Raw genomic sequence first — 27,472 nt, 5'->3', positions numbered from 1 at the left:
GTTGTGGAAGTTTTAATCACAGAAAGCAATAAAAATTAGACAACAGTACCCTCTAGTGACAAATACTTTACACCAACATAATTGTCACTGTACCATAACCACATGCATTAATTTGAGATAAAGTATGCAGAACATCAAGCTTTCTCTTTCACCAATTTTGTGAATATTTAAAGACTTCTCAAATCTTTGAAGTAGGCCTTCAAAATATGTACTAAAGATGCAACTGAAAGAGATATCCTGCTTTATACATAACACCTACAGTATATTCTATCCCCCAGAACAGTAAAAAAATGGGAATAATGGATGGTAGGTTTGGGTCATTGTTAGACGTGAGGTCACAAAACATGAGGAATTGCAGCATGATCTGACAAACACTGCAACAAATTCAGCAATTTTCATCTTAAAAAAATAATTTTTCCTCACGGAAAGTACGATCCAACTTCAATAACAAAGGCAGAGTACAACTTAGGAGATTTGTCAACAGCTCCAATCAAATGCATCTGAGTACAGAAAACAAAATATCAGCCCACATCACGTGAACTATGGTCATACAGTGATTTTAAACATAAATGAATACTATCAAACTAAACGCGACTGCACTTACCATTCTGTCCATGGCAATCATTTAGTTTAGATAAAAGTTCATTAAATTCATCTTGATGTGCAATCCAGTCATCCTAATCAAAAGTAAAAGGTTACAGTTGTTTTTTTTTTAATTTATTAGTTAATGCACATAGATAATAGCAGAAATGTGAAATAAAGAAAGATCAAGTAAAACACAGCTTAAACAATATACCAACAGAAAGGAATATTTTAGATGATACATTTCATCAATATCCAGACCCAATAAGATCTTCACTATTCATAGAAAGATAGAATAGTTACAGCACAATCTTGTGCACCATGGAATCTGTGCTGTCACTTGCCATTGCTTTTTCCACTCCCATAGATGAAACATTGCATCTCGCAGCAAGGACAATAACTTGTGTACAAAATTAACTGATAGAGTAATGGGAGTCTAGAAGCCACTAGCTGAAAAGGTGATGGAAACAAAAACTCTCACCATATATAGCAAGTACCTTGATGAGCATCAACCTACAAGCCAATGGACCTAGGTGGAATATCGACTGTCCATTTCCCTGCACTGATCATGCCTAACCCACTGACTTCCTCCAGCAGCTCAGTTCTTTGCTCCAGATTCCAGCATCTGCAGTCTCATGTTGAAGCCTTTATCTAGTTCTCTTTTGAAAGCTGCAACTAATACAGCAATTATGCCACTTACGGGCAGCATATTCCACATTTAACTTCAGCTCAGAACATTTGCCAGACGTTTACAAGACCTTGTCTAGTGCACCATGATAATTTTATCAACACAGTTTCTATTTATCCCATCCAAACCAATCAGAATTTTGCTCACTTTTAAACCTCTTCTCAACTTTTTTGATACTGCAAGAACAACCCAAAAGCCCATGCTAAAACCGATCTCTCATCCCTGGAATCATTTTATGGAACCGCTAAGGATTTCTCATTCTTTCCCTTTTCAGCTACAGATTTTAAATTTATGGTATGTATTGATTTTTAATAATTCTTTATTGTTTAAATCCATATATTATTTTTAATATTTAGGGACTTAGATTTAAGATTCAGCTTCAACTTTCTTATATTTTATAACAATATTTAGAGTCAGAGAAGTACAGCACAGAAACAGGCTATACATCCCATCCAGTCCATGCCAAAACCATTTAATCTGCCTCCTCCCATCGACCTGCACCGGGACCATATCCCTCCACATCCCTTCCATTCATATATCTAACCAAGCTTCTCCTTAACATTGAAATTGATCTTGCATGCACCACTTGTGCTGTCAGCTCATTCCACGCTCTCACAACCCTCTCTCTGAGTGAGGATGTTTCCCCTATGTTCCCCTTAAATTTCTCAACTTTCACCCTTAAGCCATGACCTCTGGTTGCAGTCCCAACCAACATCAGTGGGAAAAAAAGCCTGGTTGAATTTACCCTATCTATACCGCTCATAATTTTGTATAAATCTCTCAATCTTCTATGTTCTAAAGAATATAGTCCTAACCTATTCAATCTTTCTTTGTAACTCAGGTCCTCCAGACCCGGCAACAATCTTGTAAATTTTCTCTGCACTCTTTCAACTTTCTTTACATCTTTCCTGGATGTAGGTGACCAAAACCAAACACAACACTCTAAATTAGTCCTCACCAATGTCTTATACAACTTCAACATAACTGTCTTCTTCTGTACTCAATACATTGATTTATGGGGCCAATGTGCCAAAAGCTTTCTTTAAGACCCCATCTACCTGTGACACCACTTAGAATGAATTAGAGACCTGTATTCCCAGATCCCTTTGTTCTATTACACTGCTCAGTGCCCTACCATTCACTGTGTAAAACCTACCCTGGTTGGTCCTACCAAAGTGCAAAACCTCACTGTCTTCATTAAATTCCATCTGCTATTTTTAGGCTCATTTTCCCAGCCGATACAGATCCCTCTACAAGCCACGATAGCTTTCCTCGCTGTCCGCCACATCCCTAATCTTGGAGTCATCCACAAATATGATTATCCACTATCATCCAGATTATTGTTATTTGTCATCTATATCAAAGGATCCAGCACCGATCTCCAAGGCACACCAGTTGTCACAAGCCTCCAGTCAGAGAGACAATCCTCTGCTACGACTTTCTGGCCTCTCCCATAAAGCCAATGTCTAATCCAATTTACTACCTCATCCTGAATGCCAAGCGACTGAACCTTCTTGACCAGCCTCCCAAGAAGGACCTTGTCAAATGCCTTACTAAAATTCACGTAGACATCTATTGCCTTGTCTTGATCCACCTTCCTGGCAACTTACTTATACATGACCTACCATGCATGAAGCCATGCTGATAATCCTTTATCAGTCCGTGTCTATCCAAGTAGTTATATATCCAGTCCATTAGAATACCTTCCCAATAACTTTCCCGCAACTGATGTCAACTTCAATGGCTTAATATTTCCTGGATCCTATTTACAGCCTTTTTGTTTTTAAAAACAGTGGAACAACACTGGCTATCCTCCAATCCTCTGGTACCTCTCCTGTCACTAAGGATGTTTTAAATATCTCTGCTGGAGCCCATCAATTTCAGCACTTGCCTCCCGTAGGGTCTAGGGGAATACCTTGTCAGGATTTATCCACACTGATTTGCCTCGGGTAGCTAACACCTCCCCCTTGATAATCTATTCAGGATCTATGAAGTTGATGCTGCTTTGCCTAACATCTACGGACTCTGTATCAGTCTCCCAAAAAATACAGATGTGATCTCCCCCATCTGTTTTGGCTCCACACATGGATTACCATTCTGGTCTTCTGGAGGACCAATTTTGTCCCTAGCAATCCCTTTGCTCTTATATACCTGTAGGATTCTCCTTCGCCTTATCTGCTAGAGCAACTTCCTGCCTTCTTTAAGCCTTCCTGATATTTTATTTTAAGTGTTTTCTCATATTTCTTGTACTCCATAAGCACCTCATTTGTTCCTACTTGCCCATAACTTCTATGTACCTCCTTTTTCTCCTAACCGGGGACAAAATATCTCTTGAAAACCACAGTTCCCTACACTTATTATAAAATGTTTCAGAAATCAATTAAAATTTGCACTTTTTGCTTCCAGGTATATTGTGAGACTGGCTGCTCAGCAATTTAGTGATCACAAAGCTGTCAGGCAGCCATGACATCATGCTGACTGAGAAAAGACAAACTTCTCGTTACTGAGGGAACTTTCTTTTTGATGTCAACTTCAAAGGAGATGTTTTGTGATGGACTAAAAACTCTGGAAAACTTATCTTTCAACATCTCCCATGTTGAAATGCAGCATGTGCAGAAAGGTGGGTAGGAAAACTACCTCTCATTAGGCATTACCCGAGAGCCAGAGCATATTCCAATCATAAACGCATTGCAAAAAACAACAGAATTTTGACTTCACTGAGCTTTAAGTTGCTGGGTGTCAACATCTCACAGCATCTGTCCTGTGTAATCATGAAGAAAACACACTAACAAAAGTATTACGAGGAGATTTGGCATATCAAAGACCCTTAGGAATTTTTATAACTGTATAGTGGAGAACAATCTGTTTGGTTGCATCACAGCCTGGTATGGAGGCTGCAATGCACAGAATGGCAAGAGGCTGCAGAGCTGTAGATTTAACCAGTTCCGTTGCACAAGGCAGCAGTATTGTAACTACCCAGGCCGTACCTCTTGTCATCATCAGGGAGGTACAAAAGCCTAATGAACCACAATCAATGATTTGTAAACAGCTTCTTCCCCTCCACAAACAAGAGAAAATCTGCAGATGCTGGAAATCCAAGCAACACATACAAAATACTGGAGGAGCAGAAGGGTTTTGGCCCAAAGCACTGACTGTACTTTTTCCCATAGATGCTGCCTGGCCTGCTGAGTCCTCCATCTTGTGTGTGTTCTTCCCCTCCACCATGAGATTTCTAAATGGTATATGAATACTACCTTGTTATTCCTTTTTGCAGCAATTATTTTGTAGAGTGGTAGGGTGAAGAAATGTCTCTACCAAAGGAGGTACAAGGTCCTTACCCTCTGCTAACCTGCAGGTCACCCGTGGGCAAGTTGTAGCACCTGCTTAGCCCCCTAATATTGGTCGTGTGAAATCATAGGCACAGGTGGTGGATGGTCATATAAGCAGCTAGTGCATATCACATCCTGGTTATGTGACTACTGATGCCAAGCAGATAATCTCTGAAGAGTATTGATAATGGCTGGGGTATCCTGGCTTATAAAGGCACTGCCTAAAAGGCAAAGGCAAACCACTTTTGTAGAAAAATTTGCCAAGAACAATCGTGGTCATGGAAAGATGACATGGAAAGATGACTTCAGATGACATGGCACATAGTGAACGAACTAATTATTTCGTAATTTATAATTACTTTAGGTCTTTGCATTGTATTACTGTTGCAACACAACAAATCTCACGTCATGTAAGACAGTGATAGTAAATCTGACTCTAATTGTATCTTTCTTTTATGTCAGAATAATTTAATTCAATAAAGAAACATTATTTTTCTCAATTATACTTCTAGAAACTCATTTTAACATCATGCAACCTTCACTTATGTTTTAACCAGGCGAATAATTTTCCAGATAGAAAGTCAAAACTACATCAATGAAAATTTCATGTTTTAAGCCTCTCAATGCTCTCCATGGCAAATATAAAGTAGCCTCAAATTCCAGATTCAAAACCTTGGGCAAATTATTAAATTATAAGTTATACAAGTGATGCCAATCACTTGAAAATTTAAGTGAAACATTTGAATCTGTTGGCGCTCACAAATTAGAAGTGATTTTATAGCAGATGTCAAAAGAATCAGTTGCTGAAAAAATGGTGATTTCTCATTTGGAGAGATTCAAGATATTTATATTCTTAAGTATCACCTCATTCTTGATTCATGGCAACCAGAAATTTCATGCATTCAATAACTGGACTAAATTTGTGTAATATCAGAAAACTCACTTCATGATTCTGGGTTGCTCCTAAACCCATTTTGTTGTTTTTGATTTGGACTTTAATGTTTTCAGTTTCCCCTTGTTCATGAGCTCCAAGTCCCTAGAAAAAAAATAAATAAAATGAGCTGCTTTTTGTAAATTAAATGTATGAAAAGCTCACATCTAATTTTAATTGTTTTCCTTGGTTAACTTAGTGCCTATAAAAAGTATTCACCCACCGCCGCCTTGGAAGTTTTCATGTTTTATTGTTTTACAACAGTGAATCACAGTGGATGTAATTTGGCTCCTTTTTGATACTGATTAATAGAAAAAGACTATTTCGTGTCAAAGTGCAAACAGATCTCTACAAAGTGATCTAAATTAATTACAAATATAAAACACAGAATAAATGATTACATAATGATTCACATCCTTTAATATGACACACTAAATCATCACTGATGCAGCCAATTTCTTTTTGAAGTCACATAATTGGTTAAATGGAGATCACCTGTATGCAGTCAAGGCTTTCAATTGATTGTAGTAAAAATACACCTGTATCTGGAAGGTCCAACTGCTAGACCGAGGCTACATCCACACTAGACTGGATAAAGCCATATCCGAAGCTTCTTCTCTTCGTTTTGACCCTCCGTCCACACTGAAATGGCGTTTTCCTCCCCCGAAAACATAGCTTTTCTAAAAAGCTTTCCAGAGTGTTTAAATCTGAAAACACCAGTTGGGCGGTGTAGTGTGTATGGTAACCAGAGCTTTTTAAAAACGCTGTCATGACGTGCTGAAACAGATGGTGGCGGTAGCGCGGCATTTCATTGTTTTCTTGAACACAACCTCCAACACCACAACAACAATATCTGACAATAGATGTGTAACAGCCTAATGTAACATTGTATGGAAATACAAGATAACACTGATGCAGACATGTTTTATACATTTAACAAGGTACTTTATTAATGTATTGCTTGTGCAAACATTCAATAGATGCAATTGTCACTACTTCCAAAGTGTCATTTTTAAGTAGTAGCTTATGTTTGGCATAGACGTGAAAATGTTAAGGCCAAAAAAGGAAAACTGTAAGTTTCACTTTTACTCAGGCACAAATAAAATCACTTTTGCCCAGTAACTCGTTTCATTGCACATGTTAAATACAGCAAAATAATACAGAAAGACATGGCAAAAGTAAAGGCAAACAAATGAGGTAACAGCAAATTATTGCATTTAGTTGTAGCTGTCGTCCCTTTCATCGGTGAAGACACTATGGCTGTAGGAAAAGTTTCCAGGCTGACCCTCTGTGGGAGTGGGGAAGATGTTGGTGGGGCCACCCAGAGGGTCTGTGTGCCCGTATGTGTAGCTATTGTAGTGGCTGTAAGGCTGGTATTGTGGTGGTGAAAAGTACTGGGGGGGGGGGGCATCATATTCCTCATCATTGCAAATCCCTCTGCAACAGAGCTAGTCAGTTTTTCAATGTTCGTCGTCAGCCAAGTCATACTGTCCATGAACTCCCTGTCGGTTCCCTCCATATGCTCCAGTATTCGTTTTTTTAGTTTTAAGTCCTCCTGCGCAAGAGCCAATGTCGTCTGGCATTTTCGTTTTAAGTTTTTCTAATCTGTAACTGGACAAATGCACACCAAGTATACCGTTTCATCTTCGCTTGTTTTCTGTAGATGTGCATGCCCAGTAGGAGGAGATTCACCCAAATACCCATTTTAATGTGAACCGAAGTATTTTCAAAAACGCCTGGTGTGGACATCTACTGTTTTTACGCAAAACCGGCGTTTTCAAAATTATCCGGTCTAGTGTGGATGTAGCCTGAGTTGGAGTTGGGGTTGGCAGCAAGGAGGCATGTTGCGGCAGTATGTCGTGGGAAACTAAAATGTCGTAACTGTGGTGGGGAACACAAGTATGAAGATTGTGAAGGTATAAAGGTTAAATGTAATTGCAGATGAGAACATAGTGTAGCTTATAGAGGATACTAAATACTTAAGAAGGCAACTGAAGTTCAACAGGTTAAAGTACAGTCAGGTAGTACAGTTAAGTACAGAGGCCTTGCAAAAGTTAAACTGAATGTTGATAAAGTATTACCAGTCAGAGAATAGAATGTGATCAGAGGCTATATGTCCACTTCATACTAAAAATACTTTATTAGTTGATAACATGAAGCTTGTGATGTGGACTTACTGAATTGTACTGCTCAGACATCTAGTCATACTGAGAAAATTAAAATTATTGTGAAAGCTGCTGAAAAGTATCTGCGTATAGCTGGTGTTACGTGGGAAGCTGTAAATGAAGTCCTGATGGGTGGGGTATCTGTATTTCAGTCTCCTTGTGAAGGTACATAATGGGTATAAGAATTTTGCAATGAAATGAAAGAAGCCTGATTTCAAATGGTCAAGACTTTATGAAGTACATTTCTGATTTATCAAATCCACCTGATGTTGTATGTATTCAAGAAACTTGGTTGTTACCACATTTAAGTTTTTCCCTGCAGGATCATATTGTAATTAGGCATGATAGATTAGTTGGTAGAGGAGCTGGTGTTGCAAGTTTTATAACAAAAGGGATAGGACACAGCTGTGGATATAATTGAAGTATATGAGGCACTTGTAGTAAAGTACTTGATTCAACAGGTTAGGGCAGTAAAGTGGTAAATTTTTACAACCCTTGAGGAAAGCAGATGTAGTTCTAGCTCACCAAGGGTTGTATGGTGTGAGGATTTTAACACACATAGTTCACTGCGGGGCTGTTCACAGAATAATGGTAATGGTTTGACTGTAGAAGAAATTTCAGATATTTCACATCTTGTGTGTCTTAATGATGGGAGGGGTATGAGATTTAATGTTCATAACAGTTCTGAAACTGTTATAGATTTAAGTTTAGTTTCGAACATTTTGGCTAGAGAGCGAGAAGGATGTCATGGGAGATGAAACATGGGGGAGGGGCGAGGCAATCATTTTCCTATATTTATAAGCTTGGGTTTGGATTTGTACAGGGGTCAGTAGGCTGCATTTAGGAGGTGGAAGTTTGGTAAAGTAAATTGGGAGAAGTTTGAGGTTTTACGTGATGAGCATCTGCCTAGGCTGAATGTTGTGGATGATGTGGATTTATGCAACGGAAGGTTACGTTACATTATTTATCAAACTGTGGTGGAAATCATTCCTATTAAAAAGGGCATTAATAGGAGAAAATCAGTACTATGGTGGACTGAGGAGTGTGCAGAGGCAGTTAGGGAGAGAAATAAGGAGTTTAGGAAAGTTAAGGAGTATCACTCTCCGAGTAACCCTATTAAGTATAAAAATGGCACAGGCCGTGGAGAGGAAAGCTTGTGGAAAAAGGTTTATTGGGGGTCATATTGGAAGGGATATTAAACTTGGAGATTTTTGGGGAATGATTAAAAAAAATGGGGGGGGGGGTGGGATTCACAGGGCTACTAACATTCCAGTATTGATTAAAGAAGGTAATACGATTGTTACTGAAATAGAGAAGGTTGAGTTATGGACTTGGTCGTTTGCTGCAATTCATAATCAAAATAACTTCAGCAAAGAGACTAAACAATGTCAAAATAAGGCTCTAAGTGAATACCCTGATGTGTTGGAAGTCAGCTGTAGCAATAATAGTATTAGTGATAGAAATTTTTTTGTGTAAATTTAAGAAAACTATTAAGAGTACAAGTCGGGCAGCTCCAGGAAAGGATGTTATGTTATTGTATGTTTAAACATATGGCCGACAACACTCTTAAGATAATAAAATTTTTGAATTGTATTTGGAGTTTAGGCCATCTTCCCCTCAAAATGGCAGTAGTAGTGCCTATTCTAAAGCCTGATAAACCTCCCATCGGATCCTTCTAGTTATAGACCAGTATCACTAATGCCCCATTTTTGTAAACTTATAGAACGTATCGTAATAGAGGGCAGAGGGGGAGGCGTGGCTTTATTGGTTACTAATGATATTAAATCATTAGAAAGAGGTGATATAGGATCAGAAGGTGCAGAATCTTTATGGGTTGAGCTAAGAAATCGCAGGGGTAAAAGGGCCCTGATGGCAGTTAATTATAGGCCTCCAAACAGCTACAGTGATGTGGACTACAAATTACAACAGGAAATAGAAAAGGCTTGTCAGAAGGGCAGTGTTATGATAATTGTGGGGGATTTTAACATGCGAGTGGATTGGAAAAATCAGGTCGGCACTGCATCTCAAGAGAGAGAATTTGTAGAATGTCTGCGAGATGGCTTTTTAGAACAGCTTGTTGTTGAGCCCACTAGGGGATCGGCTGTACTGGACTGGATACTGTGTAATGAACCGGAGGTGATTAGAGATTGAGGTGAAGGAACCCTTAGGAGGCAGTGATCATAACATGATTGAGTTCACTGTGAAATTTGAAAAAGAGAAGCCGAAATATGATGTGTCGATATTTCAGTGGAGTAAAGGAAATTAGTGGCATGAGAGAAGAATTGGCCAAAGTTGACTGGAAAGGGACACTGGCGGGAAAGACGGCAGAGCTTATGTGAGAAGTGAGGAAGGTGCAAGGCAGGTATATTCCAAAAAAGAAAAAATTTTCGAATGGAAAAAGGATGCAACCGTGGTTGGCAAGAGAAGTCAAAGCCAAAGTTAAAGCAAAGGAGAAGACATACAAGGAAGCAAAAATTAGTGGGAAGACAGAGGATTGGGAAGTTTTTAAAACCTTACAAAAGGAAACTAAGAAGGTCATTAAGAGGGAAAAGTTGAACTATGAAAGGAAGCTAGCAAATAATATCAAAGAGGATACTAAAAGTTTTTTCAAGTATATAAAAAGACAGGTGACAGTAGATATAGGACCGATCGAAAATGATGCTGGAGAAATTGTAATAGGAGGTAAGGAGATGCCAGAGGAACTGAACGAGTATTTTGCATCAGTCTTCACTGAGGAAGTCATCAGCAGTATACCAGACACTCAAGGGTGGCAGGGAAGAGAAGTATGCGCAGTCACAATTACGACAGAGAAAGTACTCAGGAAGCTGAATAGTCTAAAGGTAGATAAATCTCCCGGACCAGATGGAATGCACCCTTGTGTTCTGAAGGAAGTAGCTGTGGAGATTGTGGAGGCATTAGCGATGATCTTTCAAAAGTCGATAGATTCTGGCATGGTTCCGGAGGACTGGAAGATTGCAAATGTCACTCTGCTATTTAAGAAGGGGGCAAGGAAGCAAAAAGGAAATTATAGACCTGTTAGCTTGACATCCGTGGTTGGGAAGTTGTTGGAGTCGATTGTCAAGGATGAGGTTACAGAGTACCTGGAGGCATATGACAAGGTAGGCAGAACTCAGCATGGATTCCTTAAAGGAAAATCCTGCCTGACAAACCTATTACAATTTTCTGAGGAAATTACCAGTAGGCTAGACAAGGGAGATGCAGTGGATGTCGTATATTTGGATTTTCAGAAGGCCTTTGACAAGGTGCAACACGAGGCTACTTAACAAGATAAGAGCCCATGGAATTACGGGAAAGTTACATACGTGGATAGAGCATTGGCTGATTGGCAGGAAACAGAGAGTGGGAATAAAGGGATCCTATTCTGGTTGGCTGCCGGTTACCAGTGGTGTTCCACAGGGGTCCGTGTTGGGGCCTCTTCTTTTTACATTGTACATCAACGATTTGGATTATGAAATACATGGCTTTGTGGCTAAGTTTGCTGACGATACGAAGATAGATGGAGGGGCTGGTAGTGCTGAGGAAACGGAGAGTCTGCAGAGAGACTTGGATAGATTGCAAGAATGGGCAGAGAAGTGGCAAATGAAGTACAATGTTGGAAAGTGTATGGTTAAGCACTTTGGCAGAAGAAATAAACGGGCAGACTATTATTTAAATGGGGAAAGAATTCAAAGTTCTGAGATGCAACAGGACTCGGGAGTCCTCGTACAGGATACCCTTAAAGTTAACCTCCAGGTTGAGTCAGTAGTGAAGAAAGCGAATGCAATGTTGGCATTCATTTCTAGAGGAATAGAGTATAGGAGCAGGGATGTGATGTTGAGGCTCTATAAGGCGCTGGTGAGACATCACTTGGAGTACTGTGGGCAGTTTTGGTCTCCTTATTTAAGAAAGGATGTGCTGACGTTGGAGAGGGTACAGAGAAGATTCACTAGAATGATTCCGGGAACGAGAGGGTTAACATATGAGGAACGTTTGTCCGCTCTTGGACAGTATTCCTTGGAGTTTAGAAGAATGAGGGGAGACCTCATAGAAACATTTCGAATGTTGAAAAACATGGACAGAGTGGATGTGGCAATGTTGTTTTCCATGATGGGGGAGTCTAGTATGAGAGGGCATGACTGAAGGATTGAAGGGCGCCCATTCAGAACAGAAATGTGAAGAAATTTTTTTAGTCAGCGGGTGGTGAATCTATGGAATTTGTTGCCACGGGCAGCAGTGGAGGCCAAGTCATTGGGTGTATTTAAGGCAGAGATTGATAGGTATCTGAGTAGCCAGGGCATCAAAGGTTATGGTGAGAAGGCGGGGGAGTGGGACTAAATGGGAGAATGGATCAGCTCATGATAAAATGGCGAAGCAGATTCGATGGGCCGAATGGCCGACTTCTGCTCCTTTGTCTTATGGTCTTATGAATTATATTTTGGGAGGGGATAAAAGAGGTGATTATAGTGTTTTTTCGGAAGCGTAGTATAACACTGGATTCAGTTTTACATTTGGAAGATGCTATTAGGAAAGCACAGGTAAAGTAGTTGTAATAGCAGTATTTTTTGATAGAGAAAAAGCATGTTATTGAGGGAGGGTCTTTTGATTAAATTACAGAAATTGGGGGAGAGAGAGGAAAGCTATATTTTCTTTGTTTTTTTTTATTTGGACAGTCTATGCAGGTAGGGTATATTAGGGCTTCTGAGATAGGGAATGGGACCCCACAAGGTAGTATTTGTAGCAGTTTATTGTTTATTACGATTTTTTTTCTCTGAGATGGGTACTGGGGTGGGTAAATCATTTTGCAGCTGAAGGAGCTTTATGCGTCAGAGGTAGAAATTTCAATTTAACTGTATTTAGGATCCAATTTGCGATTAAGGCGGCCGTAGAGTAGGCAAATAGATGGGGTTTTAAGCTTTCAGTAGCTGAAACACAAGTTGTATGTTTTACAAAGAGGATCAATAGACCTGCACTTAATTTGAAATTGTAGAGTCAAGCTCTTGAAGAAATATCAGTGGTTGGATTTCTTGGCATATGGTTGGATAATAAGCTGACATGGAAGCACCATATCAGTAAGATAATTGACAAATGTAAAGGGGCATTAAATATCCCAGTGTCTATGTGGGTATTCTTGGGGTGCTATACAAAAATCTGACCATTTATATTTGTTTAATTAGATCTGTAAATTGATCATGGCTGTGTGTGTTATGGATCAGTTTCTTCTTCAAATTTAAAATGTTTGGCTTTAAGACTACGTTGTGCGGTAAGGTCGTCCCCTGTTTCAGCTTTTTAGTGGTTGAAATATAATTACCCTTACAGTTGCAGAGGCTGAAGTTGTTAACATACCGGATTAATCTGAAGGGGCAGAGGAATGATCACCCCGTTAAGTGTGTTGGAAAACTGTTGGGAACATCACAAGAAGAGGGTTTTTAGTTTTGTGTGGCTGGATTCTTATCACACTAGGAATATGGGTTTGCTGGATTATACAATATGTCCCACTGTAGCTTTTTCAGTAACCCCACCTTGGTTTCCCCCCCCCACCCCAATGACTTTAGATGATTTTAGGCTGCATGATTTAATGAAGTCCAAGGATCCTGATATGTCTGAGAGTCTGTTGATTCATCAATATGTTAAGGAAAATTATTGTGATATGTTAACCATTTTTACTGATGGATCAAAAGATAAATTAACAAGGCACATCAGTGCGGCTGGGTTTTTTTTGTGCCTGTATTACAGGTAACAATAAAGAAAGGTCTTATCAACATATACTGCAGAGCTGGTTGGGCACTTTGGGCTTGCAGTGAATGGAGGAAATTTGTTCAGATTCTTTTTTGTTTTGACAATCTTAAAATGGGCCATTCAAGCAGTAGGTCAGATTTACTGATCTGCATGTCTTCTTATGGGTCCCTGCACACAGAGGTGTTGAAGGGAATGAAAGGGTTGATCGTTTGGACAAAAAGGCTGTTAAAAGTTCATCTGTGGATCTAGACCTTCCACTTAGCAAATCAGAAGCTAAGGGGTTGGTGAGGTGAAGAGTTAGGGGATTATGGCAAGATTTATGGAATAATGGCATAAGGGGAGACACCTTTACGAAATACATAAAACTGTTGGATTGATGGGAGAAGGGGGCAAGACAAGAAGGGAAGGAATTATATTGACACCTTAGAATTGGGCATACTGTGCTTAACTATTCCTTGTATCTTGTTGAAAAACATCACTAGGGCGTGTAGGTTCTGTTATCATTATGAAACAGTTGAACAATTTTTTTTTACGATGTGAAGTATATAAGGCTAAACGAAAGCAAGTGCAAGCTGCATTACCATCTTTGGGCGTTTAAAGTTTTTAAAATAAAAACTGTCAGTTATGCAAGTGATTTTAATTTAATTCACAATATTGTCTTTCATTATTGACAATCTATAGGGCTTTTTGGGGTAATTTAGTTTTCATTTGATGAAGAACTAGTGGGGTTTTTAATTTCCCAACACTCTACGCCACACACCAGTCCAGTTGGTGGCAGTAAGGCATCCTTACGTTGGACTGCCAACCAGAGGAAGAGGAAGAATACAACTGTTGCCTGGGTGCTTCACCAGTCACAGCTTTATGGGAGAGTGGCCACTGTTGGGGGGGGAAAAAAGACTCACATGAAATGTTGGCTAGAGTTTGCCAGAAGGCCTGTGGGAGACTCAAGTCAGCTCGAAGGTTCTATGGTCTGATAAAACCAAGTTTGAGCTTTTCAGCTATCAGACTAAAACAAACATCGCACATAATCAAAACAAACCATCCCTACCCTGGAGCATGGTGGGGGCTGCATCATGTCATGGGGACGCTTCACAGCAGCAGGCCCTGGAAAGCTTGTGAAAATAGAGGGTAAAATAAAGGGAAATCTTGGAGGAAACCCTGATGCAGCCTACAAGAGAACTGCAACTTGGGAGATTTGTTTTCCAGCAAGTCAATGACCCCAAGCATAAAGCCAAAGCTACACAGCAATGGCTTAAGAACTAGACACTAGAATACTACAGCTCAGTATAGGCCCTTCAGCCCTCGATGTTGTGCCAACCCATATATGCCTAAAAAAAAAAGTACTAAACCCACACTACCCCGTAACCCTCTATTTTTCTTTCATCCATGTGCCTGTCCAAGAGGCTCTTAAATACCCCTAATGTTCTAGTCTCCACCACCATCCCTGGCAAGTCATTCCAGACACCCACAACCCTCTGTGTAAAAAAACTTACCCCTGCTGTCTCCCCTAAACTTCCCTCCCTTAACTTTGCCCTCTGGTGTTTGTTATTTGTGCCCTGGGAAACAGGTACTGGCTATCCACCCTATCTATGCCTCTCATAATCTTGGTAGACCTCTATCAAGTCCCCTCTCATCCTTCTACGCTCCAAAGAGAAAAGTCCCAGCTCCACTAACCTTTTTTTTTCTTTTTAAATCTTTTTATTGAATAAGTATACAAAAAGGTAAGCCATAAAGGCACTAATACACCATTAGAATATAATAAAATTACAGGAGATATTAATACAAAAAAAAGATACAATGTAATTTAAACATAACCTACTAAGGTAACATAATAGTATACTAATTTTTATATATATATATATGTCAATAGAGAAAAGGAAAAAAAAAACCACTGTGCAACTAACTAAAAGCAAAGCAAAGCAATGGGCTAACTTGGAACCAAGCAGAGTTAAAAAACTTAAAATTACGTCCTCAATCCCGACCTCCATTAAAAACAGTAAAAAAAAACAAGAAGGGTATATAAATATGGAGCAAAAAAAGAGGAGAAAAAAATTACATTAAATTAAAATATTGAATAAAAGATCTCCACGTCTGTTCAAATTTAAGTGAGGAATCATAAAGATTGCTTCTAATTTTCTCCAAATTCAAGCATAATATCGTCTGAGAAAACCAAAAAAAGGTAGTTGGAGCATTAAGCTCTTTCCAATGTTGTAAGATACATCTTTTCACCATTAAAGTAAGAAATGCAATCATTCTACGGGCTGAAGGGGAAAGATTACTGGAAATTTTAGGTAGTCCAGAGATAGCAGTAATAGGGTGAGGAGAGATATCTACATTCAATACCTTGGAGATAATATTAAAAGTGTCTCTCCAAAAAGTTTCCAGAGTAGGACAAGACCAAAACACATGAGTTAAAGAGGCTATCTGCCTCGGACATCTATCACAATTAATACGAGAATAAAAGCGAGCTAATTTATCTTTGGACATATGTGCTCTATGAACAACTTTAAATTGAATTAGGGAATGTTTAGCACAAATAGAGGAAGTATTGACTAATTGTAAAATCTGCCCCCAGTCATCCACGGAAATGACAGACCCTAATTCCTGTTCCCAATCTACTCTAATCTTATCAAATGGAGCTTTCCTAAGTTTCATAATAATATTATAAATCATAGCCGATGCACCTTTCTGACATGGATTAAGGTTAATTATAGTATCTAAAATGTATGTAGGAGGAAGCATTGGAAAAGAAGAAAGTATAGTACTTAGGAAATTTCTAACTTGTAGATATCTAAAAAAATGTATTCTTGATAAATTATATTTATTACCAGCTCTGCTAACCTTGCCTCATAAGACTTGTTATCTAATCCAGGCAACATCCCGGTAAATCTCCTCTGCACCCTCTCCATAGCTTCCACATCCTTCCTTTAATGAGGTGACCAGAACTGAACACAATACTCTAACAACATACATCAAAGTTGCTGGTGAACGCTCGGCCTGAAACGTCGACTGCGCCTCTTCCTATAGATGCTGCCTGGCCTGCTGCGTTCACCAGCAACTTTGATGTATGTTGCTTGAATTTCCAGCATCTGCAGAATTCCTGTTGTTTGCGTTTAAAAACAATACTCTAAGTGTGGTCTCACCAGAGATTTGTAGAGTTGCAACATGACCTCTCTACTCTTGAACTCAATCCCCCAATTAATGAAGCCTAGCATCCTATAGGCCTTAACTATCCTATCAACCTGTGCAGCGACCTTCAGGGATGTATGGATTTGAACCCCGTGGTCCCTCTGTTCATCCACACTCTTAGGTAACCAACCGTTAATCCTGTACTCAGACTTCTGGTTTGTCCTTCCAAAATGCATCACCTCACACTTATCTGGATTGAACTCCATCTGCCACTTTTCTGCCCAAATCTACATCCTGTCTATATCCTCTTGTAACCTTCGACAACCTACAGCTCCATCCACAACTCCTCCAACCTTCGTGTCATCTGCAAACTTACTCACCCATCCTTCCGCCTCTTCATCCAGTCACTTATAAAAATCACAAAGAGCAGGGGTCCCAGGACAGATCCTTGCGGCACTCCACTAGTCACCGACCTCCAGGCAGAATACTTTCCTTCCACTACTACCCTCTGCTTTCTTCCTGTAAGCCAATATTTTTTTTTATCCAAACAGCCAGGGTTCCACTGATCCCATGCCTCATGACTTTCTGGATGAGTCTCTTGTGGGGGACCTTGTCAAATGCCCTGCTAAAATCCATGTAGATCACATCTACCACCCTACCTTCATCAATTTCTTTTGTTACCTCTTCAAAAAACTCAATTAGGCTCGTGAGGCACGACCTTCCCTTCACAAAGCCATGCAAACTATCCTTGAGTAGACTGTAACTTCTCCAAATGCTCATAGATCCTATCCTTAGGAATCCTTTCCAATAGTTTGCAAACCACCGACGTTAGACTCATTGGTCTGTAGTTCCCAGGATTCTCCCTATTACCTTTTTTAAACAAGGGAACTACATTTGCCATTCTCCAATCCTCCTGCACTTCCCCTGCAGCCAAAGAGGTTTCAAAAATCATACCTATTGCTCCAGCGATCTCTTCTCTCACTTCCCACAGCAACCTGGGGTATATCACATCCGGCCCTGGGGACTTATCAATCTTGACGTTTTTAAGAAGACCCAACACTTCTTCTTCCTTAATCTCCACATTGTCCAGCATACAGGCCTGTTCTATTTCAACCTCACCTTGATCAAGGTCCTTTTCACTTGTGAATACTGAAGTATTCACTTAGGACCTCCCAAACCTCCTCCGCCTCCAGGCACATATGTTGCCTTCTTTATCCTTTAGCGGCCCCACCTTCATTCTTGTCATCCTTCTGTTCTTCACATGCGCATAGAATGCCTTGGGGTTCTCCTTACTCCTACATGCCAAGGCCTTCTCATGCCCCCTTCGAGCTCTCCTAAGTCCTTTCTTAAGCTCCTTCATGGCTATCCTATATTTCTCATGAGCCCCTCCTGCTTCCTGCTTCTTATATCTAACATATGCTTCCTTCTTCCTCTTGACGAGTTGCCTCACGTGTTTCGTCAGCCACAAGTTAAGAACAACAAAGTTAATGTCCTAGAGTGGCCAAGTTAGAGTACAGACCTCAAACAAATTGAGAATTTGTGGCTGGACTTGAAAAGAGGTTATTCACTCACAATCTCCATGCAATCTGACAGAGCTTGAGCAGTTTTGTTAAGAAGAATGAAGAAAAAATTGCAGTGTCCAGGTGTGCAAAGCTGATAAGAGACTTATCCACACAGACTCAAGGCTGTAATTGCTGCCAAAGGTGCATCTACTAAATGCTGTCTTGAAGGGGGGGGGGGGAGAGTAATTATGCAATTATTTTGTTTAATAATTGTAATAAATTTAGACCAAGTTGTAGACATCTGTTTTCACTATGACAAGAAAGTGTCTTTTTCTGTTGATAAAACATGGAAAATTCCAGGGGGTGGGTGGGGGAGTAGGCACTGTATAAACACCTGAAATATTTCAATTATTAATAGCTACAGAAACTTGTAAATAAAATTTACGGACACTTCCCTCCATTATAGTCTCTCCATATAGCTTCAAAAATATTGACTTTTCCTCTACATTATCCAGCAAGTTAAAAACTCCAAACCAAATAAAAAGAATTCATTTTGAATGCTATTTTTTCCACAATAAGATTGGTGGTGTTATAGCTAACAAGGGTGGTTGTCTAAGGCTGAAACATGATACAAGCCAAGGAAAGTTGGACAGAGCAATGCATGGTGGAATTTAATCCTGACAAGTGTGAAGTGATGCATTTTTGAAGGGCAAATAAGGATAGAAGCCTGAGGGAGTTATAATGAACAGAGGGACCTTGGAAGAGGAAACACAGGTGGAAAGGGTGAAGGCAGCATATGGGATATTGGCCATCAGACATGGCAAATAATACAGGAATCGGGACATCATGTTTCAACTTTTTAAAACAGTAGTTAAAACAAAAGCCTCCCGTTTGCTTCTATAAAATAATAGCTTTCTTCTAATATTTAATAGAAGAAAATATTGAATTTTCTTCCGGCTGATGTTTACTCCGTAGCAGTCCAGCATGGATCAGGAATGAATGATGTAAATGCTTAGAATGCTTTAAATGTGGTTGGAAAACTCCAAGCCAAATAGTGGTTTGATATAGACAATAGGTGCAGGAGAAGGCTATTCGGCCCTTCGAGCCAGCACTGCCATTCACTGTGATCATGACTGATCATCCACAATCAGTATCCAGTTCCTGCCTTATCCCCATAACCTTTGATTCTGCTATCTTTAAGAGCTCTATCCATCTCTTTCTTGAAAGCATCCAGAGACTTGGCCTCCACTGCCTTCTGGGGCAGAGTATTCCACATATCCACCACTCTCTGGGTGAAAAAGTTTTTCCTCAACTCTGTTCTAAATGGCCTACCCCTTATTCTTAAACTGTGGCCTCTGTTTCTGGACTCACCCATCAGAGGGAACATGCTTCCTGCCTTCAGCGTGTCCAATCCCTTAATAATCTTATATGTTTCAATCAGGTCCCCTCTCATCCTTCTAAATTGTGTATACAAGCCCAGCTGCTTCAATCTTTCAACATATGACAGTCCCGCCATCCTGGGAATTAACCTTGTGAACCTACGCTGCACTCTCTCAATAGCAAGAATGCCCTTCCTCAAATTTGGAGACCAAAACAATATAGCGGCAATAGATAGTGGAGGATAGATGGAGACTACTCTTGGCTACATGAAAATTAGGCAAAATTGAGAAGGGAACAAAATGGAGAAGAAACTATTGATTCAAGATTTTGCAGCATTTCAGAGGAATAATTAATTTAAATAACTTGGATTTTAGACTTAAAAGGAAAAAGGAGCCAATACACTGCTGATGTGATGTATACTATAGGAACAGTGGAAACAAAGCATCTAGAAATACTTGACAAAATACAAAATAAAGCTAATACAAGAAATTCTAATGAAGGACTTCAATTATCTTACTAAAAACTGACAAACTACCAATGTAAGGGACAAAGTACAGGAATTTCTGAAAAATGCACAAGTACTTCAAATCAACAAATTGTAGCTAAATTAAGAAGGAAACAATGATGGATTTAGGATTGAAGAATGAAATTGTTTTAATGGAAAGTGTGTCTGTAGAGAGTTATTTTGTAAACAGTGATCACAACAGGATTATACTCCTGTGTTATATCATGCAATGAATTCAAGTGCGCAATACTGTAAACTCAACTATTACCATAGATGATTTAGCCAGCTCAGCACAGAACAGAAATTGGGCATACATGTGACAGATAAAGTTTAACACAGATTCTCTGTATTTAGAGAAATATAATTGCTCATATATAATTTATACATCTGACTCTCCTTTAGATACACTATAATTACCTTTCCTTTAGACCATCCCATTTTCTCCAACATCTTTAACCCAAATCTGGATTCATCATTTTTCCAGTTGTTATTTCTCGGATCCACAGACCACTTCTGCTTCCTACGGGCTAAAAAGAAAACAGTTAAAAATCATTTGGTACAAGAAATTCTATGTTTCTTTATTCATTCACTGAATGTGGGCATCACCAACAAAGTCTTTTCGAAAAATGCCTGAATGGGTGTTAGTGAGCTGTCTAGTTAAATCACTGCAGTCCTTCAGGTAAAAGTACAGTTACATTGCTGTTTAGGGCATAGTTCTAAGATTTTGACCAATGATAATAAAGAAACAATTATACATTTCCAAGTCAGGACAGTATGTGGATTGAGTTAGTGTCAACCTAGGCAGTAAAGACAGTGGGTAAAGTCATGAGTGAGTGCACACTGCAGCCTTAGAATAGTAGTGAAAGGAATGAATCTTCACAAATACAGTACTGTGCAAGAGTATTAGGCACCCTGGATTTTTTTTTAAATATATAAACTTTGTTTTAGATGTTCAGTTTTTTGTCTTCTGTATTAGTGTGTCTGTAGAAAAGAGCAAATGTTAAATTTTCAAACATTCATTTTCCAAAAAGTTAAATGTTTACAAAGAAATTTTTGTATTCTGGTTGAAGAAAGTAACATGAAGTAACAGACCACTTTTCAAATTCTTTGTAGATATATAGCCCAGTGCATGATTAAACAAAGATAACAGACAGATGCTAATGATCAAAGACAATGAGCTAAATGACCTAAACTGATTAAGGCTATGTCCACACTAGACCGGATAATTTTGAAAACGCCGGTTTTGCGTAAAAACGATAGGCGTCCACACCAGGAGTTTTTCAAAATACCTCCGTCCACATTAGAACGGACATTTGGGCGAATCTCCTCCTCCTGGGCATGCGCAGGACACATCTATAGAAAACAAGCAAAGAGGAAATGGAATACAGTACTTGGTACCCGTTTGTCCAGTTACAGACTAGAAAAAAAAACTTGAAAGGAAATTGCCAAACGAACGACTTGGTGCACTTTTGTCCAGAAACATATCCTACAGTCAGAAAAAAAATCAAAAAATTTTATTGTCATTCTAACCGTACATCAGCTCTGCAGGGCAGAATGAGACAGCGTTTCTCAGGAGCAGTGCAATCATAACATAACAAATGCTACACTAAATAATAAACATAACAATAAATAGTAAAACATAACAGCCACGTCATTTAAAATCAAGTTGTAAGTGTCCAGTGCAAGTTAAAAGAGTCCAAAGCAGAGTCAGGTAGAGCAGCTATTTAGCAGTCTGACTGCCTGTGGGAGGAAGCTGTTTAGTAGCCTTGTGGTTTTAGTTTTGATGCTCCTGTAACGTTTGCCTGATGGCAGAAGAACAAACAGTTCATGGAGAGGGTGTGAGGAGTCTTTAATGATGTACCATGTCTTCTGGAGGCATCGACTCTGAAAGAGGTCTTGGACAGAAGGTAGGGAGACCCCAATAACCTCTCCGCTCCCCTAACCACCCTCTGCAAGGCTTTTTTGTCGACAGCACTGCAGCTGGAGTACTAGGTTGTGATGCAAAAGGTCAGCACACTCTCAACCACGCCTCTGTAGAATGTAGTTAAGACGTTAGTGGGGAGTGATGCTTGTTTAAACTACCTCAGAAAGTGCAATCTCTGCTGGGCCCATTTCACAATCCCAGTGGTGTTCCTGGACCAGGTGAGATTGTCTGAGATCTGCACCCCAAGGAACTTGATGTTTTCCACTCTCTCCACTGATGAAAGGGATGACAGCTACAACTAAATGCAATAAGGCTTGTTACTAGGCAGAAGTGAAATTTGCTGTTACCTCATTTGTTTGCCTTTACTTTTGCCATGTCTTTGTGTATTATTTTGCTGTATTTAACATGTGCAATAAAACGAGTTACTGGGCAAAAGTGACAATTATATCTACTGAATGTTTGCACAAACAATATATTAATAATGTTACACAAGCATGGCAGTGGACAAACCCAAGTGCAGAAGGCAGGGGCAGAGTCGGGTTCCAGGAGTCTTTACCCAAAGTCTTGGGTTTGGAGAGAATACAGGAGCGATGCTAGACTTAGAACTAACAGTCTTAAGAACCATGAAACAAGGTTACTCACACCAGAGTCAACCAATGAACTGGCAGCTCCTTCTCATGATCACAGGGTCTTTATCCTGCATTTTCTGATGGAAAGCAGGTGTGTGTAGTTACTGGAACCTGGGAATGATTGGAAAATAAACGAGGGGATTGAGGCCCAATTCCTGAGGTAAATAGTAAGGTGGGGGATTGCCAGAAGGGACCATGATGAATAAAGCGCCTTGTTAAAGGTATAAAACGTGTCTGCATCAGTGTTATCTTGTATTTCCATCAATGTTACATTAGACTGTTACACATTTATTGTCAGATATTGCTGTCGTGGTGTTGGAGGTTGCATTCAAGAAAACAATGAAATGCCGTGCTGCCACCACTTGTTCCGGCACATCATGATAGCGTTTTTAAAATTAGCCGGTTACCCCATACACACAACAACGGCCAACTGCCGTTTTCAGATTTAAACACTCTGGGGAGTGTTTCAGAAAAGCTCCGTTTTCGGGGGAGGAAAATGCCGTTTCAGTGTGGACGGAGGGTCAAAACGAAGCGAGAAAAGCTTTGGTTACAGATTTATCTGGTCTAGTGTGGATGTAGCCTAAGTGAAACAGAAATGGGTGTAGAATCAAACTGGGTGACAAACAAACAAAGAGTGAAGGTATGGCACATGTGAGTTTAACCTTTAAATCATCAATTCTTACATCATGGCAAGAGCATAGCAACAAGACACAAGACATCCTGCATCAGCAAGGTCTCTCCCAAGCAGAAATCTTGTGACAGACAAGAATTTCAAGACATGCCACCCAAGCTCTTCTGAAGCACAAAAAACAAGGAAGGTTGAGGACCAGTGGTTGGCCACAGAAAATGAGAGCAGCAAAGGAGAGATATATTAAATTGGCATCCCTTCTAATTTGGAAGAAGTCTACAACTGCTTTCAGCTCTTAAATTACAGAAACCACTGGAACTCAAGTACATCCCTCTACAGTCCAGAGAAATCTTGTCAGAAGTGGTCTTCATGGAAGATTTGCTGCCAAAAAGCCATTCCTCCGAAGTAGAAACAAAGCCAAGAGACTTGGTACATGTAAAATCCCAAGGACTGCGGTACTGAACAATGGCATCAAGTGTGCTAAACTGACAAGTCAAAACTTGAACACTTTGGCTCAAACAGAAGCCAGTTTGTCCATAGAACAGCTGGAGAGTGCAACATAGTTGAATGTCTGCAGCCGACAGTGCAGAACAGCGGAGATGCCCTGCAGGTTTGTGGCTACATTTCTGCAAATGGAGTTGGTGATCTGGTCAAAATTAATATTTTTATTTTATTTTTTTTTCTGCTAGATTATATATTGCATTGAACTGCTGCTGCTAAGTTAACAAATATCACGTCACATGCCGGTGTTAATAAACCTGATTCTGATTCTGAATCCTCAAAGCTGAGAAGTACAAGCAGATTATTATCCATCATGCAATACCATCACATCAGGGAGGCATCTTATCAGTCCCAACTTCATTCTGAGCAGGATAAAGACCCCGACCACACGGCCAAGGTCATAACGAACTATCTTCAGTGAAAAGAACAATGAACTCTGCAGCAGAAGGTATGGCCTCCACAGAGACCTGATCTCAACATCAAGACATTACCTGGAGAGACAGATGCAAGCAAGACAGCGAATGTCTGCAGTAAAAGGTGTTGCACTGCGGTAGGACCAACCAGGGTAGGTCTTACACAGTGAACAGTAGGGCACAGAGAAGTGTAGTGGAACAAAGGGATCTGGGAATACAAGTCCAGAATTCATTGAAAGTGGTGACATAGGTAGATAGGATCGTAAAGCTCCAAGTACTGAGTACAGGGGATGGGATGTTATGTTGAGGTTGAATAGGACGTTATTGAGGCCTGATATGGAGTATGTCTACAGTTTTAGTACCTACCTACAGGAAAGATGTAAATAAGGTTGAAAGAGTACAGGGAAAATTTACAAGGATGTTGCCAGAACTGGAGGACCTGAGTTCTAAGAAAAGATTGAATAGGTTAGGACTTTAGCCTTTGGAACACAGAAGATTGAGGAGAGATTTGATAGAGGTATACAAAGTTATGAGGCATATAGATAGGGTAAATGCACTGATTTTGTAGACCACACTAGTCTTGTCTAATAGCTTGGTTCATTCATTTCGTCTATGAAGTTCTCTCCTCAATGTTGCTGTTGGCTTGTGCGTGACTGAAATTCAATGTTCTTGAAGTAGTCAGCCCATCATTTCTGACATAATTTGAATGTATGGAAGGACAACCCATTTCGTCGCTTCTTGGTTGATGCGCTGTCAACCTTGTAGGCATCTTTGTACAAAGTTCTGCAGGTATCTGTTTCATGTGAGTACCTTAGAGATGTTTCTCTTTATCCTCTAGTTCCACTGTGTTACAGTGGGTCACTGCTCTTTGGAACAAAGTTTTGATACAGCTCTTCTTCTGTGCATTTGGGTGGTTGCTGGGATAATTTATGATCTGATCTGTATACGTTCCCTCGTCTCAACTCGACCCAACCATAGGATGCCAATGTTATTTTATCCTCACTCTGCTTCCTGCCAATCCTCAATTTGTGTCAAAATACATTACCCACAGCACCATGGATTCTTCTGATTTACTTGTCTGCCAATCTCTGCCTTGAATATATTCAAAAAGTCTGTCTCAACAGCTTTCTGGGATGGAGAAATAGGCTACCCCTATTTTGAAACAATCCCCTCTAAATTATGAAAGACATAGACTCAGTGTAGAAATGTCAAACACCAGAAGTCATGTTTTTCAGGTTGGGTGTAGTGGGGAGGTTTAAAGGTGATGTGATAGTCATAGCCATACTTTATTGATCCCGGGGAATTGGTTTTCGTTACAGTTGCACCATAAATAATAAATAGTAATAAAACCATAAATAGTTAAATAGTAACATATACAATTATGCCAGGAAATAAGTCCAGGACCAGCCTATTGCCTCAGGGTGTCTGACCCTCCAAGAGAGGAGTTGTAAAGTTTGACGGCCACAGGCAGGAATGACTTCCTATGACGCTTTGTGTTGCATCTCGGTGGAATGAGTCTCTTGCTGAATGTACTCCTGTGCCCACCCAGTACATTATGTAGTGGATGGTAGACATTGTCCAAGATGGCATGCAACTTGGACAGCATCCTCTTTTCAGACGCCACCGTCAGCGAGTCCAGTTCCATCCCCACAACATCACTGGCCCTACGAATGAGTTTGTTGATTCTTTTGGTGTCCGCTACCCTCAGCCTGCTGCCCCAGCACACAACAGCAAACATGATCGCACTGGCCACCACAGGCTCGGAGAACATCCTCAGCATCGTCCGGCAGATGTTACAGGACCTCAGTCTCCTCAGGAAATAGAGGCGGCTCTGACCCTTCTTGTAGACAGCCTCAGTGTTCTTTGACCAGTCCAGTTTATTGTCAATTTGTATCCCCAGGTATTTGTAATCCTTCACCATGTCCACCCTGACTCCCTGGATGGAAACAGGGGTCACCGGTACCTTAGCTCTCCTCAGGTCTACCACCAGCTCCTTAGTCTTTTTCACATTAAGCTGCAGATAATTCTGCTCACACCATGTGACAAAGTTTCCTACCGTAGCCCTGCACTCAGCCTCATCTCCCTTGCTGATGCAACTATGGCAGAGTCATCCGAAAACTTCTGAAGATGACAAGACTCTGTGCAGTAGTTGAAGTCCGAGGTGTAAATGGTGAAGAGAAAGGGAGACACGACAGTCCCCTGTGGAGCCCCAGTGTTGCTGATCACTCTGTCAGACACACAGTGTTGCAAGCACACATACTGTGGTACGTGTGGTTGTGTGATGGTAGAGTTAAAAAAATGCCAACAGTGGTAGGTGCCTAGAGCAGGTTACCAGAAGAGCAGTGAAATCTGGCAGTTTGGCGGAGTTTAAGAGGCCTTTAGATAGACAACAATATGAAGGAAATGAAAGGATATGGACGACACAAACGGAAGAACATTTAGTATAAACTGACAGCAAAACATACTAGGCTAAATGGTTCAGTGCTGTGCTGTTCTACTTTCTTTGACTCCGTGATTTTAGTGTTCAGTACCAGAATCAAATCAAAGGTTGCCAGTCCAGTTATCGTGGACAGTTTAACAATTAGAAAGACTTGGAAGCTCAGTATACATCCATGTCTTCAACAATAACCATGACAGCACAAGCAAGCCCTTGCAACCGCTTTCAGCCACCAAGATCCACATTTGCCCACTTCCCAACTCCCATCCTTTTTTTTAAAAGTCACCTGCTAACCAATAATCTCAGCTCTAAGGCTTTACTGCAGGCCCTCATCATGGTGGTAACGCAACATCTTCAGGTATTCCTTCATGTCATTAACTGTCCTGAACCTGGTAGTGTGAGTAATAGACAATCTCTCTCCATTTAATTCTGCCGATCTTGCTTTGGGACAGGTGACCACCCTGGTTTCTCTCACTTTTTATTCCTTTAAAGCATTCCACATTAACTTAACCAAATCGTCCGATCAGTTCGCCGTAACTCCGTGTGGACGTTAGAAATGCTGGGGGATCTCAGCCAGCCTTTGGAGTAACTCGGCGACTGGGGCCACATCAGGACGGCGGTGGAAACGGGGCCGCTCGAGCGCCCGAGACCCGGCAGCGGCGCACGTGCTGCCTCATACTTACGCTCCGCCAGCATCGCCATCCGGCCGCCGTCTTCCACTCGCCACAGCACCCTCCGGAAAAAGGCCGACCAGCTTTTCTTCTTGTTAAACTGATTCAAAAGGCAGCCAGGAGTCTCCCCATTATATCAAAAGTAGCTTAATCCACATTCCTCGGCCTCTGAACCCAGATTTAATTTCCCATCAAGCAGGAGCTGAACCCTACCGCGCGTGCGCAGAAGAGCGCCCGTGACTGCGCGTGCTCACAAGCCCTGCTCCGAGGGTCAAACGAGCAAGTGGAGGTGCTTTGGCTGGCTCTGACTCAGAAAAAACTG

The 27,472-nt window shown here is 40.5% G+C and overlaps 1 protein-coding gene across 1 annotated transcript in view; it reads right to left on the bottom strand.

The window, feature by feature from the left end:
- Nucleotides 1–27,378, bottom strand: part of pinx1 (PIN2 (TERF1) interacting telomerase inhibitor 1) — a 113,622-nt gene extending 86,244 nt beyond the window's left edge. The window contains exons 1-4 of the mRNA XM_063035601.1: nucleotides 27,163–27,378; nucleotides 20,365–20,474; nucleotides 5,543–5,635; nucleotides 605–677 (exon numbers count right to left, since the gene is read on the bottom strand). Of these exons, the coding sequence (XP_062891671.1) occupies nucleotides 605–677; nucleotides 5,543–5,635; nucleotides 20,365–20,474; nucleotides 27,163–27,181 (295 nt within the window). The 5' untranslated portion in view covers nucleotides 27,182–27,378. The remainder of the gene's footprint in view (nucleotides 1–604; nucleotides 678–5,542; nucleotides 5,636–20,364; nucleotides 20,475–27,162) is intronic.
- Nucleotides 27,379–27,472: the final 94 nt, after the last annotated feature.

The sequence above is a fragment of the Mobula hypostoma genome, chromosome 2, assembly GCF_963921235.1.
Source record: "Mobula hypostoma chromosome 2, sMobHyp1.1, whole genome shotgun sequence".
In the NCBI taxonomy this organism is placed as follows: domain Eukaryota; kingdom Metazoa; phylum Chordata; class Chondrichthyes; order Myliobatiformes; family Myliobatidae; genus Mobula; species Mobula hypostoma.
Note: the sequence above shows the minus strand (reverse complement) of the source record. Positions and strands in the feature narration are given on the sequence as shown.